General features: G+C 41.0%; 1 protein-coding gene across 1 annotated transcript; it reads left to right on the top strand.

Moving 5' to 3' along the window:
* Window positions 1-3,010: 3,010 nt before the first annotated feature.
* LOC310932585 (tubulin beta-4B chain-like) lies at window positions 3,011-4,348 on the top strand (the record flags this gene model as incomplete). Its single annotated transcript, XM_083895911.1, has 1 exon — window positions 3,011-4,348. The coding sequence occupies one exon, from the start codon at window positions 3,011-3,013 to the stop codon at window positions 4,346-4,348; it is 1,338 nt and encodes a 445-aa protein (XP_083752037.1).
* Window positions 4,349-17,814: the final 13,466 nt, after the last annotated feature.

Below are 17,814 nucleotides of genomic sequence, written 5' to 3'. Positions count from 1 at the left end.
GGAAAAAAATCACCTGATGCAGTAATTATAGAGCAAGTTTAGGCTGTGGAAGTGCAATGTTTGTACAGTTCAGTACATTTGTTCTAACCTTTGTCATGTTGAGCTGTGCAGGTTTTATATTTTTTATATTTTAATTTTTTGTATTTGTATACTTTATATTGTGCAGTGTTTTTCTACAATAGAGTATCTGCATTATCATACAGTATGACCTGCTTATACATTTGATACCATATTGTATGACATATTTACATACACTGATACAGTTGTCAGTGTTTCAGGAATTTCAGGAAGACCCCATATCCTGTTCGAGCAGTATTTGTTGTCAGCCTTGGGAAAACCTGAACCAGTGGTGTAATAAATGAGGTATTTGTACTTGTGCGGTCTTTGTTATTCTACCACTGAATGAGAGGGAACCTATAGATAGATCCATTTTTTCAAAGGTGTAACCCATCACTTGTTTATTGCAGTAGTTATGTGCTATAGTATATTAACTAATTGTGAAAAGGAGGCAACTTTAGTTTAGGGAACATGTGTTGGTTAATAAGTGTTCAACTGTTAGTGAATTAGTAATGATCGAGATGTCACTTTAGTATGGGGAACATATTCTAAGTAACAAAGACTTAATTTAGAGTTATTTGGACATTATTAATATTTGTAGTTTTGTGTTTTGTTATGTAAGAACAGACCATATTCATTAAGTGGTATTAAGGGAGAATAACTATTCTTGGGGTACTACCACCTTATAAAGTCTATACTAAGCAAAGCATATTGAGATCGTAATTCCTATACAACAACTTCCTTGCTTAGTACTAATAAGCAATAATTCTGAGGTTATTGAGGGAAGACTCTTAGTTAATGGCTTACTGGTTGTATAATAAGGCCATGCAGAATAAGGCATTAATTAGTACTTAATAATGACTAATTAAGAGCCAATATGTTACTAACTTGCATGTTAATAAGCAACTAATTAATGGTGAATAGGTGTACCTTAAAATAAAGTGTTACCGGGACTTCTATTACAATCGCGCTGTCGGTGCACAAAGGCACAAAGAATAGTAAACACTCAACCAGCTGCGCAGATAGCGCCGCGGCTTAACATCATTAATTCAGCTAAACAGTTCGTTAATTTTAGCTCACAAACACTATTCTAACAAGTTACAGCCGTGTGTGAGAAGAAAAAAAAGCACATAAACAATAAAACACACAATGAAACCACCGGGGTGCACTCCAGTGTTTATAATAAGCTTTAAATAAGATATTTGTCCAGACACAATTTCCGCTTACTATGAGTTGCCTTCCAACGAGTAAGGAGGGGTCCTGGGGTGCCATCCATACTTCGATCGGAGAAAAGAGAGAGGGCGCCTCGGTGCGCGGCTCTAGAGCTGTAAAATGCGTGGTCCACCGACTCACAATAGGGACAGCTGGTTGACGGAGATTCAGGAGCGTGTATAGCAACCACGATGTTATGAATCTAGTGGCGGAGGACCCGAAAGCAGACGGAGACGGAGGTAAAATTATAAACAAAGATATTTATTTACAAAAGGGTGATAACAAAAAACGACTTCTCAAAAGCCGAAGTGAATGAGGGAATAGTGTGAGGGAGGGAAAATGAGTAATGCAGCTGTGAACAGGTTTGGCTCGGCGATCTGGCAGCATCCCTTTAAGGAGCAGACTCACGGAGTAGGTGAAGTGAGTTGGAGAGATTCCCAGGAGAGTAGGGAATGCAGGCGAGGACCAGAGACTCTCGAGGTGCAGGAGACGTGGCGACCTGGAGCGAGGAGAGACGGGTAAATATCCAGCGAGCAGGTAAGTTTAAAGAGACAGTCTTGTAGCATGATTTTACCCACGAACTGAGAACAACGATCTGATGCCGGTGAAGAGGAACGGCTCCCCTTATAAGTCCTCCTGATTGCAGATCAGGAGCAGGTGAGGCGGAGCCGCGCAGGTGTAGACAATCACCGGCGTCTTGAGTTAAAGTAGGTCAACCACACCCCCTGCAGAGAGAGAGGAAGGGAGAGCACAGAGCAGCACCACAACAATAATGACAATAATAATAAAATGAAGGAAGGTGCGGGTGAGATCGTGACACACGATCTCTCCTCTTCTGCATGAATAAAGGGAATAACTCGCAGGGGGTTATTCACGGGGTCCTTGGATCAAAAATAAAAGAAAACAAAAAGGGGAAAAACCAAAAATTGGGTAGGAATGGACAAAGAAAGAATCTTCACAGCTCGGCCAGCAAGGGTGTAGATCTTCAGGGTGTTTTCTTCTTCTTAAATACATACATCCGCTCTCGCTAAGAAAATATGGTGAAGAGGCAGAATTCTGGTTTGAATTTTGGTTTTGATACCTTTGCCTCGGGCGGGGCATCCCGTGATGCCCACCAGTGAGTCTGCAGTTGTCTGTTGGTGACGTCATTTGCCGCAATAGTCCCTCACCAACTGGACGCCTTGGGGGGATGGATTCCTTTCCTTTGTTCTCCACCATGTGGTTCCTGGGGTCTTTCAGACCGCCATTTTAAGTCCAGGCTGCATCCAGGTTCCCAAAGGACAGTGAGGCCTCACAGTCATGCTGGGCCCAACACTGACGAACTTCCGGTAGGAATTGGCCAATCTCCAACCGCTTTCACTTTTTTCCTGAAATGTGCCTCAAGGAACCATCTATGCATATGTGGCACAAAGCTGGGGTTCTCTGTTACCCATAATACAGCCAATTTATGAATTGCTTCATATTTTTCCTGGTTTCAAAATGTTAAGCAACACCACATTACACAATCCACACGCAACAAAATTATCTACATCTACACTTCTACAGATAAAAGGCATCAGCTCTGATACTACAAAGGAATATGACATCATTTCCTTAAACCATGTTTAGCCAACAGCCATAAAACACCAAAAGTTAACATGTGGTGAACAATTCTGCTTTCTCAGCTAGTTGCTGCAGGACTCTAGCAGTGAAAACTTTGTCTGACTGCATCATTGTTTATACATTTTAAATTGAAACCACAATGAGGGAAATTGTGCACCTGCAGGCAGGCCAGTGTGGCAACCAAATTGGAGCCAAGTTCTGGGAGGTGATAAGTGACGAACATGGCATTGACCCATCCGGGACGTACCACGGGGACAACGACCTGCAGCTTGAGCGAATAAATGTGTACTTTAACGAGGCAGCAGGTGGAAAGTATGTTCCTCGTGCAGTGCTTTTTGACTTGGAGCCAGGGACGATGGACTCTGTGAGGTCTGGTCCATTTGGCCAGATCTTTAGACCAGACAGTTTTGTCTTTGGCCAGACTGGAGCAGGTAACAACTGGGCTAGAGGTCACTACACAGAGGGAGCTGAGCTGGTGGACTCTGTCTTGGATGTGGTGAGGAAGGAGTCAGAGAACTGCGACTGTCTCCAGGGCTTCCAGCTCACACACTCCCTGGGCGGAGGCACTGGCTCTGGCATGGGCACACTGCTCATCAGCAAAATCCGAGAGGAGTATCCAGACCGCATCATGAACACTTTCAGTGTGGTGCCCTCTCCAAAGGTCTCAGACACAGTAGTAGAGCCTTACAACGCCACCCTGTCTGTCCACCAACTGGTCGAGAACACAGACGAGACCTTTTGCATTGATAATGAGGCCCTGTATGACATCTGCTTCCGCACACTCAAACTCACCACACCCTGCTACAGTGACCTCAATCACCTAGTCTCAAGCACCATGAGTGGGGTGACTACATGTCTGCGCTTTCCTGGACAGCTCAATGCTGATCTGAGGAAACTGGCTGTTAACATGGTTCCCTTTCCCAGATTGCACTTCTTCATGCCAGGCTTTGCTCCCCTTACCAGTCGGGGCAGCCAGCAGTACAGAGCATTGACAGTGCCTGAACTCACACAACAGATGTTTGATGCAAAGAATATGATGGCAGCTTGTGACCCACGTCATGGGCGCTACCTCACAGTAGCAGCCATCTTCCGAGGCCGCCTTTCCATGAAGGAAGTGGATGAACAAATTTTAAATGTGCAGAACAAGAACAGCAGCTACTTTGTGGAGTGGATCCCCAACAACGTTAAGACGGCTGTCTGTGACATCCCTCCCCGTGGCCTCAAAATGTCTGCCACTTTCATTGGCAACAGCACAGCCATTCAGGAACTGTTTAGACGCATCTCAGAGCAGTTCACTGCCATGTTTCGCCGCAAGGCCTTCCTCCACTGGTACACAGGCGAGGGTATGGATGAGATGGAGTTCACTGAGGCTGAGAGCAATATGAACGACTTAATTTCTGAGTACCAGCAGTACCAGGACGCCACTGCTGAGGAAGAGGGCGAGTTTGATGAGGAAGGTGAAGAAGAGATGGACTAAATACCTACCAAGAATTATGTGTAGCGCCAAATTTAGCATTTGTTTTAAAATCCATATTTCAGTCAATTAAAAACTAAATGGCACAACATTTCCACTAGAAAGTTGTGACATGAAGTTCTCAAAAGTTGCTGTCCTGCCATAATGGTTCCCATTTCTCAAAACTGCTTCTCACAATTTGATTTGAATTGAGATGGCTGCGATTGAATTATGAAATGATCATAAAACAATTACAATGATGCATTTCAAATCATAATTTAAAATATATTTAAAGCTGTCAGTCCCACTTCTGCATCTTTGTGAATTACTTGGCTACATAAACATCTCTTTGACACAAAAAAAAATTGCCAAGTAGTAAATAATTTGAAGTATCATATTTTGTTCAGTGAAGAGCACAGAATTCCATCCATCGATCCATCTTTTACCATTAAAGGTGTGGGACACACACCCTGGTCAGGTCACCAGTCCATCACAGGGCCACTCTCAATCGCTTCATTTTCTGAGCTGATACACATCCATTCTAGTCAATGTGTCAAAGTTTACTGATTGCGAATGTTTGCGTAACAGTTTCGTGATAGCTGCCTGTTTTGTCTGCTCAGTTGTGGAAGGTCAGAGCAGAGACGCAGCACCTCTATTTCTGGTGGATGCTGCAGCAGAGCCACATAAATTCTGCAGAATGCAGCACGAGCAACCCTAACCCAGGAGAGGAAGTAGGAAAATAAAACATTCAGTTTACTTTACAGAATAAAACGTCCCATGCTGACACCACATTGTGAGACAACCTACGCTGTTTCTCTCTGCCGATGTTCGGGAGAAATGGATTCAGGGATACATGGCAAAGTTGACCACCCGATGCATACTTGCTAAAATGGGCGGCACGTGAACACTTCCGGTATGAGAACCATACTCGCTGCTCCCATACTTGTGAATTGGGACAGTACTTGGACAGGAGTATGCAAGTACTTTATTGGATGGTGGGTGGCGCCAAGCACTTATGCCTCATTACCACCACCAGTGTGTTGATAAATGAACAAATGAAATACTTTAAATAAATGCATATATATTTATTATTATTATTATTATTTTCATATTTTAAATGTAAACTTAATTAATTGATTTATATTAATTAAAATATTCCTGTGTAAAATAGATTTTTACAGCTGTGTTGATTTACATGTATACAACACTGCATGAAAAGTGGGATTTGTGGTAGTTATTGTCCCTGAGAATTGCTGTGAAACTCCCAGTCAACTGTGTGTTTCAGTCAGTTGCCGATAACTGCCAGGAATTGCCGTAAACTTGCAGTCTAAGGTGAGAAAGTCACCCCCCCCCCACCCCAGCTCCTAAGAGCGGGTAAGGTTTTTGAGTGTTGCTCATTAGATGTAAGTTTTGTAATTATTTTCCCTGTAGAAGGAATTTCTGTTTACATTTTGGAGAGGCATTATATCTTTGAACAATTGCAGTATTATTTAATGTATTGTGTGGTTGGAACTGGATTATACCACCACACCTTTAAACTTAGTAATGCCATGTATCAACATTGTGTGTAGATTCCCAGCTGTTCATGGTATCTCTAATAGAATGATTAACAATTATTGCTAATGTCCATTTGGACCCTGTTCGTCGTTTACTATGAATGATAAGAAAACATAAGAAAATAACTTTAAAAAATGTTTAATGGTGCTTGACAGTTGAAAACAGTTTATATGTTCTATATAGCATAAGAATATCTATATAAAAAGCCCCTACAAAGAAGAGAAGGTTCTACATATGAAATGTTTACACTTCACACAGGTTTCCCAAGAAAGGGCCATGAGACTTGAACTGAATTGTTCTAAATTTCAGCCAGCCTGCAGAGTGGTATGACTACGGTCACCTTTTCTCTCGTACAACTTAACTGCACAGTGGATGTGTTTACAACACATCTTCCAGCAATGCGTTCCACAGGGAGAAACGATTCTGGGTGTGATGTGTCTGTTCCCTGCAAACTCCAAACTTCTACTGGCTTTCCATAGAAATGTTTGTCTGGATGGAGATGAAGCCAAGAAACTCTAGCAAGGACATGTTTGAATGCAGTGGGTTTGGACATGACATTAACAACTAAAAACTGCTTTATAACAGCTGGTCTTGGTTCAGCTAGAGGGTCAAATATGGGCTCCTCAAAGCTGTTAGTGTTCGCACACCACTTAGCATATACATATGCTGACCTTTCTGCTCTAGAACCTTCTATGGAGTAAGTTGCATTCAGATATGTTACCCTTTTACATGTAATGGCAAAACGGTCAACCTTAATACAGTTATCAGGGTACATCCGATGATACATTGTCAACATTGCCTGTCTGTCGTGTTCATCCAAAATAATCTGGTGGAATGGATAAAGTGGCACCGCGCTACAGTTTTCTAGGGAGAAGTCTTTCTGCTGACACCAAAACATTGTGCTTCACATAAAGCACATCAGTTATGTCATCACGTGAAAAAGTGCCAACCATTTGACCCAAAATACCAGCAGATTCAGCTCCATATTCACATGTCCATGGCATGTTAAGATGCTGAATCTGTTGAAATTACCTCATAATTTGGACTTCAATTGACCTATTGTTGTTATTGAACTTTCCTAATATTCCATTGAAACACTCAAATGAAAAACACCAAAAAGAATAAACTGGTCCATAGTCCAAAATACACTCCTTTAAATGAAGATGTAGATGCATGTTCGGGCTGCAGTGCAATGGGCCAAACAGTTCAACAAATTTTGACAGAAATGTCTGTAAGTGTCTATCTGCTACTTCCAGTCTTTGGATGGATATAACTGGAGCAGAGTATGATACAGGCCTGCACAAACTCAAACCACATGTCATAGTGTCTTTGGCTGATAAGCCCCTTCAGCAGAACAAGGAATAAATGGTTGTCCAGTTTTTCCATTGGTCTGCTGTGAAACCTGTAAATCCAGATAAGGGGAGGGAATTCTTCCAATCTCATGTGGTACTTTGACATTTTCCACCCTTGCTTGCAGTTCATCAAGGCTCTTTGTTGTTAAAATCCCAAGTTCTGTCCACAGTCGGAACACATGTCTTGCTGTAATAAGAAGAAGGTTGTGCATTGGATCAATGACAACACATCTGATGGCATCATAGTAACTCAGGAAAAGTTCTGACCATCTCGCTCCATTAACGTGTTCAATTATTTTCTGTTCTGCCTTTGTCTTTGCCCATCTGGATAATCCAGTATATCGTTTGTGATTTTCTTCTAATGTACGTGGCACCCATGTCGACCGGTCAAATCCAGAGTAGTCCATCCTTGCACCAAATGTCGTCTTGCTGAATGTCTTCAAACACTTGGCATCCTGTGAGATAAATGGATTATAGTGAGAGAACGTTACACAAGTTTATATTTTGTAATTCAAAAACACAGACACAATAGATAGATGGGTAACATTTCCATGGCTCTTTAAATTACCTCTATGTGCTCCATGTCCGACAAAGCCTCCACATTTTCTAGTTGCTGGGATATCTGATGACAGACAAAGGAGAGCGGCTCTGTAGACTTGATATCCTATGGGAGAGCTGTCTTCGAACACCATGCCATGCCAGTTCGTGGAGATCATCAACCAAGGGATCCAAGAAAACATTTAAGTTAAATGACGGTTCCTTTGGGCCAGGTATTAATCCAACAAGAATCATATTCTCTTCCTTAAAGCGGCACTCACGAGGCAGATTTAAAATTACCAAGTAGATGGCACCAACTGAATAAGGTGCATATTTGAAAGGTTGAAACCAGTCCACATTCAGCATCAAGGCCAAGTTATTTGGCTCTGCTAAAAAAGGCTCTCCATTTACATACTGATAATCATGCCACACATGTCCATCATATACATCTCCCAAGACATTTGCTGGCATTTTCCACTTTCGCCACTCTTCACAGCTTTCTCAAACCCTGGTCTTCTAAGAAGTGCTGCCAGAGACCGGATTACACTGTTGTCTCTATACCACTGGAAGATTTTGCTTTCCGGAGCAAAACAGACCCACACTTCTTCCTCAGCGCAGACCTCTTCTGTGGATGCTTGTAGAATGGGACATGGTTACATGTCTTGCACACCTTCTTGCCATCCCTTCTGAGCTCATAGGTTTCAGATAGCATGTATACTGTCATACATTTTGGACAAACCACATATAAAAAATTGTCCCGAATGATGCCTGTCCATTTCCTTAAGGAAAATAAAGTTCTGGGTATATTGCTTGCGAAAACAGTGAGTGAATCAACACGGAGGACATTTCCAACTATCCACAGGAACTGCTTGATGCAAAGAAGAAGTGATATGATGACTGCCATGACAGAATCACCATGGCCAGAACTTTCATCAGTAAGTGAACTGGTTTTTCTGATAATGGTTAACTTTCATGTCCCCCTCCACCAGGCATGCCAAGATAGGTTTCACTTTGCTCTTCTGCAAGATCTTCCCCCTCTTCGTCATCCTCAGCCACATCGTCATCCTATGTATGAAGTATAAATGCATTAGTGATTAGTTTAAGAATGAGAGCCAGTCTTATATTGTCTCAGAAATACCTGTACTTGACATATGAGCATACAGATTTAAGAATGAATGCCAGTCTTATATGCAGGCATTGTCTCAGAAATACCTGTATTTAGCATATGAGCATACAGATTTAAAAATGAAAGCCAGTCCTACACTGCAAAAAATTTAAATCTTGCCAAGTATATTGTTCTAATTTCTAATCAAAATATCTCATTACACTTAATAGAAGACAATATCACCTAGAGTAAGATTTAAGTGAGATAAAGGAGCATGTTTCAAGAAATAGACATAACTTGAATTGAGACAACAAATCTGCTTTACAATAAGGTAAATATAAGGTAAATACACTTGGGATGATTACAGGATGGTACATTACTGCTTATTATGGCAAAAGAGCACTGCCTATTACAAGTCAGGAATGATAAATTCAAGACATTTGGTCTCAACATGCTAGTTTCAAATCGAATTTCATGTATGTGGTGGACTTAAATCTAGAACAGTGTCACAATTATATAACTAACAAAATAGTTGAAGCAATTGAAGTCTGTTATGCTCACCACAAAAGCAGAGATGTCTGTGCCTTCATCCTCCACTGAATCTGAATCACTGGAGTCAAGGAAAAGATGAATAGTTTCGTCTGGAAAAGAAGTCGAAAATATATGAATAATCGGTCAAATACAAATACAATGAAGAACAGATTAAATGGAACATCCCAGTAGCTATGCATACATCCTTTAGCTTTTCATTAAATTGAATTACCATTGTCTGTTGTCAACTGATCATTAACAGTTGGTGATAGTAGATCCTCAGTTGCATCCGTTTCTCCCAGGAAATGAATACTGTCGTCATCTGCATCATCATCTAAAAACGTGTACATCAGTGTCGCTAAGTTCGTCATATATTACAACGCAGATAAATTTGTATTCAAAGATCAGTTAGTTAACGGCCACAAATAACACATTAGCGTTACAAGGGAACCGTTCTGCTTAACAAACAATTAGATTAACGTACACTTATTTGGGTCAATGACAAATAAAGCTTCTAAAAAGGTATTTTTTAAAAGTATTTTCAAAATGCATGTAATGTATATTTTTGCATCCTTAACATCCAATTTTACATTTAAAGACTGGAAAATAATCACACAAATTCATATATTCAGTATAATAACTACACACATTACATTTATAAATTTGGTCACTTTGACGTATCATTTAATGGTTTAAATTGGTTGCACCACTTGACAAATATTGGTTGCACCACCTGATCACATTAGTTATGACATGAAATATGCTGAAAAAATGCATTTTCATTTCAAATAGTAACATGTTTTAGACATAAGTTAAACCTAGCCCTAACCCATCAAAAACAATTCACATAACATTACATCTTTATGATGAGGATCGAGTACAGTCGCGATGAAGTGCAGGGGATCTGGGTAGATGTTAATAAAACGTGGTGACAGACTCTTAAAGAGCAGAGCTCACTTTTCATTGTTTTCACTCCATGTTCTCAATCTTTGTGTAGAAGACACTTTAGTGCTGCAATTAAGGGAATAACAGATGCATCAGATGAGCTGATGTCTTTAGTTAACTGCTCAGAGAGAGAGAATGTTCTCTGGTGTGAAGTCAATGTCGCAGGGAGTTCATAATCTGCTCCATATGCAGCCAAGTTTCGCTTTAGCGCAAAGAGACTTTCCAGCATTTAATAGGTGCAGTTTCACAGTGTACTCGCTGTGTTTCGACCGCCAAATTATCAGTGCATCCCTAAATATAACATATTTATTGAGAAGAACAATGTAACTGTAATAATGACATATTTGATGGTGTGACTTGAGTTTCAATCAGCACATGGACAAGGGAGCGCTTGCCGATTACATGGGGTCGCAGCGGCCTTGATCCCTGGTTTAGAAAAATGTGTGGTGTATAAAAAAAAATATTTAAAATAAACAACAACAACTCTTAGCCTGGTTGGGGGCAAGTAAACCCTGGCGGCCCACCAGGCTTATAATAACTGTTGTAGAACTTTCCAGGAGGTGTAGTTCGTAATCAAAGGACAGTTGTCAGCTGGATCATTGTTAATACTTAACCTGTCATGCTAATTTTGAAAGTGATATTGGCATCTAAAATGTACAAATTATCATGCAAAATGATTTAAAGTGTGTAATATCTTTCCATTCAAAACTAATAAACATTCTAGAAGTGTCATGGATAACCTTAGAGCTTTGAATAGCATTATATAGTGACATTCCTTGCAGTTGTGCCACCTGACAATTGCAACTTAACTCAAATTAAACAGCTTCTGTTTGGATGCAAGCATTATTTTCAACCCTTGTCATGAAGTTCACACAGAACACTTTTTTAAAAAACAAAGAGTTTTATGACAAAATGTTTTTTTCTCGTTTTACATTGGTTTACATTGGTTGTACCACACTGACATGGAAAGTGTACCAACCTACATATAGTTGAAAGTAGTTATTTTTATCAGTATTTGACAGAGATCTACAAACCTTTTAGCTTAGTACCAATGTTATCTGGGGTTCCTCTGGCTGATGCAACATTTAATTTACAGCTATTGTCTCTTGACATCAAAATAAAGTCCAATGTTTATGGTTGCACCACCCTGATATTTAGGAAATGTAAATTTCTGGACAAAAGTTTTGCAGTTATTTTAGCAGCTTTAAAAATATTGATATTAGGGAAAAACATTATTTAAAAGACTTCCAACATGAAATTATGCCCGAGGAATTTATTTTGAGTTTATCATTATTACAATAATCTTTTTAATAGTTTTCTTAGTCTGCTCACTTGCTCGGACAGCTGCATCACCTGATATCTTAGGGGTTTGAGAAGCCAAAACATAAAATAATATAATTATTTGAACTTACTGAAAAATTTATGAAAATTAATAGGTTGTATAGAATAAATAGATAGATGATAGATGTCATGAAAAGATTACATTTTCTTTTTTTTATATAATGGACTTGGACACAAAAATAAGCACGTCATGTCATTGACCCATTTACAAACTTAAACTAACTTTAGTTATCGTAGTCTCCTTCAACATCATGCTACTTCTTACCGTTTCTTCAGCGGATTCATTATCTTCTAACGAAGTTTTCTCCGGATCCATAAGCACTGCTTGCGTAGTACTTCCGGGGGCATTCTCACGAGTGGTTGACAGCAGCAGTTCCTGTACAGTACGATGCCCGGCCAGTTGGTTTACTCTGTACCAAACTCCATTGCTAAAAAAGCGTTTTTCTGTGTTCGTAATACTGCGTATTGGAGAGTTTGTGATCGCAAATATCCACAGACACGCCGAGGCCATTTTGATTTGGGGTAATCCATGCTCCGAGTCACCGAGCAGGGTTTGAAAGAATAGTCTTAGCATGCAGCTTCCAGTATTTACCTGTTGTTAACTTCCTCAACGTACGGTGCTTACGTCATCGCGTCAAAGGGGTTATCCAATCACATGGGAGGCTGTGGCCGCAGGGGCGGGCTCGCGAGAAAAGAGCATATAAACCAACAAACTTACATGTACTCTTAACAACACTACGTGATTCAACAGCGACCTTTCGACAATTACCTCCTCCGCAGATTTTCACTTTCAGCGCACGATGGCTCTACAGCGGCTGGCCTTTTCCCCTGACGGAACTCCTGTGCGAAGACTTGCTGCAGACCGTCCAGCCACAGAAACCGAGAAGATATTGTTGAGTGCCCTGAACAGTATATCTCGTCAGCTGACTCAGGAGACCACAGCTCTCCATGACAAATTGGATGCCATAGAGGCCAGACTGACCTCAATGGGGGAGAAAGAAGCTGTGCAATCCACAGCACCAAACTGTGGCTGTTCCGCGTTGAAGAGGAAAAGACGGGCACACAATCCGCACATAGCGGTAAATAGGTTTCTCTTTACAGTGAATATCCATCCCTGCTTATTCAACCCAGATATAGGCCTATCTGTTCTCCAAAACGTAACTTTTATGTGTTTGTTTTTATAGGACACCGTGCGTCGTCTTCACAACTCGGAGGGAAACGACAGGCATACGACCCGGTACAAGGGTAAGATTTTCAGGAAAAAAAACTTGTACAGGATGCGTATGACAAACAGTATGGCAGTATGCGTAGGAGTATAAGTAAATGTATCTGACCTGACCTATTTTTTTTATTTGACGACAGACTGAGCTCGCCCCACAATTCGGCGGTGACCTTCTGTGAAGGTAACCGAGGGTGCGCTGTTGAGTGGAAGTGGGTTTAGCCAAAAACATCAGAGTCAGAGTGAATTGATGGACAATAAAATTTAATTTCTGGCTTGAAAGGTGAAAACAAGCATTAGGTGTCCATGGCAAAACCCAAATAAGGCAATAGCAGAAAAAAAACAAAAGGAACAAAAGAAATCAAAATGTCACAAAAACTCAAATGTCGGCCAAATTGACAATCAGCTAGCCACATAGTACGCAGAGTCACAGTGCTTGACACGCAACATTGACGAGAATAACCACATTGACTGGACGAGCAAACATATATCAGGTGGCTAGCACCATTTACAAATAGAGGGAACATGAAACAATCAATTAACAAATATATAACAGGACAGACTCTGAAACAACCGTACACGTTCTTAAATATCCATATACGCAGATTTACAATATATATTATTACAATATCATTAGGGCCCACGGTTGGTGTAGTGGTTAGCACTCTTGCCTTTGCAGCAAGAAGACCCGGGTTCCTGGGTTCAAGCCCCGTTTGGAACAACTCCGGAACAAGGGCCTTTCTGCAAGGAGTTTGCATGTTCTCCCCGTGTGTGCGTGGGTTTTCTCCGGGTTCTCCGGCTTCCTCCCACAGTCCAAAAACATGCGATATGGGGATTAGGTGAATTGATCACTCTAAATTGACCGTAGGTGTGAGAGAATGGTTGTTTGTCTATATGTGGCCCTGTGATGGACTGGCGGACTGTCCAGGGTGTACCCCGCCTCCCGCCCAATGTCTGCTGAGATAGGCACAGCACCCCCCCTTGACCCTCTGGTGGAGGATAAAGCGGTAGATAATGGATGGATGGATGGACAATATCATAGCCATATGCCATATGTTCCAAAGGTGACCAATAAGTGAAGGACTTGCTGTCCAGTCACAGAGGATTTTACTGTGAAACTGTCTGTGGTTTCATCCAATGGTTGTTTGTGTCAGTCAGCGCTGGTCTGACGATCGCGACATTGATATGCTAATTTGAGCCGTTCGCCCCCGCATCCCCTCCCCCGCTGCTTCCCCCGCGACCTACCCCAATTCCTTATCAGCCATTATCGGGAACAGGCGAACGTCGCGGAGAACGGCTGATTACTGCCGAGAATCATGGGCGTTCGCAGCAATCTGGGTTTTCATGCAGTGCAATCAACAGTGTACTAGTGCAACTTAAATATCAATCTAATATTCAAAGTAAAAGGTCGTATGGCATGAAATTGCACTTTCAGAGGTTTTTTTAACATTAAGATGAGTTCCCCTACCCAGCCTATGATCCCCCAGTGGCTAGAAATGCCGATATGTGTAAAGCAAGCGCCTCCCCTTTCTCTGATGTTCGAATATTCCCTCTAAAAAAATTCCCTCTGAATGGTTCAAACCATTCAAATATATTTGCGCATTATGTCAATAAAAGGTGGACAAACTAATACAAGACAGGGTGGTATGCAAAGTTGGGCACCCCTGTATATTTTCATGATTTTTCTTTATAAATCATTGGTTGTTTGGATGAGAAATGTCAGTTAAATATATCATGTAAGAGACAAACACAGTGATATTTGAGTTAAATAAAGTTTATATGAGTTACAGAAAGTGTGCAAGAATTGTTTAAACAAAACGAGGCATGTGCATAAATGTAGGCACCCTCGTCATTTTATTGATACCTATAGCTATAATACCTTTAGCACTAATTATTGGAACTCAAAATTGGTTTGGTAACCTCAGTGACCCTTGACCTCCATACACAGGTGAATCCAATCATGTGAAAGCATATGTAAGGAGGACAATTGTAAGTGTTTCTCCTCTTTGCATCTTCTCTGAAGAGTGGCAACATTGGAGCCTCAAAACAACTCTCAAATGAGCTGAAAACAGTGATTGTTCAACGTCATGGTTTGAGGGAAGGATACAGAAAGCTATCTCAAAGATTTAAGCTCTCAGTTTCAACTGTGAGGAACATTGTGAGGAATTGGAAGAACACAGGCACAGTTCTAGTTAAGGCCCAAAGACAACAACCCTAAACACTGCTCAAAATCTACTAAGGCATTCATGCAGAGGAACAAATACCACATTCTGGAATGACCATCTCAGTCCCCGGACCTGAATATTATTGAACATTTGTGGTGTGATTTAAAGCGGACTGTCCATTGTCGGAAACATCAAACCTGACTGAACTGGAGATGTTTTGTAAAGAAGAATGGTCCAAAATACCTTCCGCCAGAATCCAGACTCTAATTTGAAGCTATAGGAAGCGTTTAGAGGCTGTTATTTCTGCTAAAGGATGCACAAAAAGTTTATTTTGCCTAAACTTATGCACATCCATGGAAATGGATGGATGTAATTTGCTCTACAATAGTCAAGACGTGAGAAGCTCTGGTTATTCTTGTATCACTACACTGTAGGGCCATGTAGCTAATACGTATAACAAATATAAAATCATAAAATATTTATTACACACAACAGTTATGTTTAGACTACTTAATGCTATTGTATTTGTTATTTTCCCAGTTAGACAGAGCCCTTCAAGTTTATATGATTTACAGAAAGTGTGCAAGAATTATTCAAACAAAATGTATGATTTCAAAAGGAAAATCATGAACATTTACAGGGGTGCCACTACCATACCACGCATACCACTGTATTTCCATTATCTGTTTTTGTTGTTACATGAAAACAAGATATACTATATATACTTAAGAGAGAAGGATCAAAGACAGACACATATTTCTAATATCACATCAGACACTAATGAAATACATTGAAGTGGCTCTGTGGTGTAGTGTTGTCTGTTGAGCTGATAATGTCCTAACTCACAACTCAAATCATTAGCATCACAGTCAATACTTCACACACAAAGCTGTGTCATTCACACATGATTAAAGCCCTTCAGGTCATGTTTGTGCTGGAGCTAGTGAAACAATAACAAAAAAAAACGTCCCTGTATGTGACTGAACACTAACGTTAAGTATATGAAAACTCACCCATAAGAATATAGAGCGGTGCTGGCGTCACGTCATCATCTCAGACAACTACTGTGTCTGTCCTGCTCTCTTTCAGCCGCTGAATAATCCATATGTTTGTTGTTTTTGTGACAATGAAGTCTGCTAACATGTTAGCATAAAGATTGCTAGCTTAAAATGCTAACAGTCCACACACCAGCGGACTGTTAGTGCTTTCTCTGTCCTTGTGAAGAAATTCAGCCACAGTTCAGATATTGTCCTGTTCTCTTTGCCTTCCTTTGTTCAACAAAGCTTTGATGACGACTGCTTTGATGACAATCACGCTTTAATTTCGCACTGCACACACACACACTCACACACTCACACATAACTGCTGGAACGTTCCAGACACTCTCTCTCTCTCCCCCCTCCCTCCCTCTCTCTCTCTGTACGTGCATATTAAGTAGCCATGTGTATTCTCTCTGACCGTCAGCTGATTGGCTGAAAAATCAACAAAAGCTCTGGAATGTGATATCGCCACACCCAAACTAGGAGTAACAATCTTAATTCAAACACAAAGTTTATCGTTTTAAGACCCACAATACTATGATTTGAAGCATGTAGTGGCTTCTTCAAAACTTCAACTTGTGTCATTTTGAAAAAAACGGCAATCCCTAATTTTGAAAAAAAAAAAAATGTTTTCCTTTTTTTCTCGTTTTGCGCTGGGCTGCTTTATACAATAACAAGGTAAATAATTTTGACACTGTCCTGAATCAATCCTACAACCTTCCCGACACAAGTCCACCTATTTAACCACTCGGCTACCGCTATTATTTTCTCTTTACATGTCAGGAGAACACAATTAGGTAAGATTAGAAAGAGACTAAAAGACGCATCTCTGTCATCTGAACTGCCGCTTCAGCCCGCGGCGAGCAGAACCAGCCGCTGACAGAACAGAACTGCCCGTGGCCCGCGGCGGCACCGGCAGTTTCACCCCGGAGACACAACCCCCACAGCACCGACCACCGGCAGTTCTGTTCTGTCAGTGGCTGGTTCTGCCCGGTGCTGGCTGAGCGAACAGTTCAAAACACAGAACTCGACAGTTGAGCTATGATGCTAACTTAGTTAGCCAAGCTGAACTTACCTGTCTAGGAGAGGAGCCCATTCTGCATCCGTTTTGAAATTCCTCTCGGCGTTAAACTCTCTCCACCATTCAAAAGCATGTCCTATATAGACCCTCGCTTTGCCACAAACTTTATCTTGGCGTTTTTCACATTCATACCGAGGTCTTTTAGGTTTCCTTTTGTTTCATTTCAATTGTAGCTACGTAACTGGCAACCTATGGCTGCTCAACCGCTGAGACTCTACTGACTGCTATGATTGGTAGACGGCGGTAGATGGCGCATCATGCCAAAACATAATTTCATAACATAAACTAACTTTCCGGTGCGGAAAATATATTTTTTAATGCAAATATTAGCACTATTTTTGTTGGTGAGTTCAATATGTTATATGAACATTATTCCTGGTCCTCTGTGACATACTAGGAGGACTTTATGGCCAGTTGCTCTAAATTTATTACATAATGCACCTTTAAATTTCATACATTATTGTTGTCTGACTAAATGACTTCGCCTTCAGATGGTTGTGTGGTAGCGCAGGCTCCTCTCTTTACCGGGATGCAGACCCACCGCAGCAGACTCGCTGTGTGTGAGCCGGACTGTGAACAGTGCACTGCACACTATAAAAGGATGTGTAAACACAATG

The sequence above is a fragment of the Microchirus variegatus genome (assembly GCF_963457635.1).
Source record: "Microchirus variegatus genome assembly, chromosome: 10".
Classification (NCBI taxonomy): domain Eukaryota; kingdom Metazoa; phylum Chordata; class Actinopteri; order Pleuronectiformes; family Soleidae; genus Microchirus; species Microchirus variegatus.
This window is presented reverse-complemented; position numbering and strand designations above follow the sequence as displayed.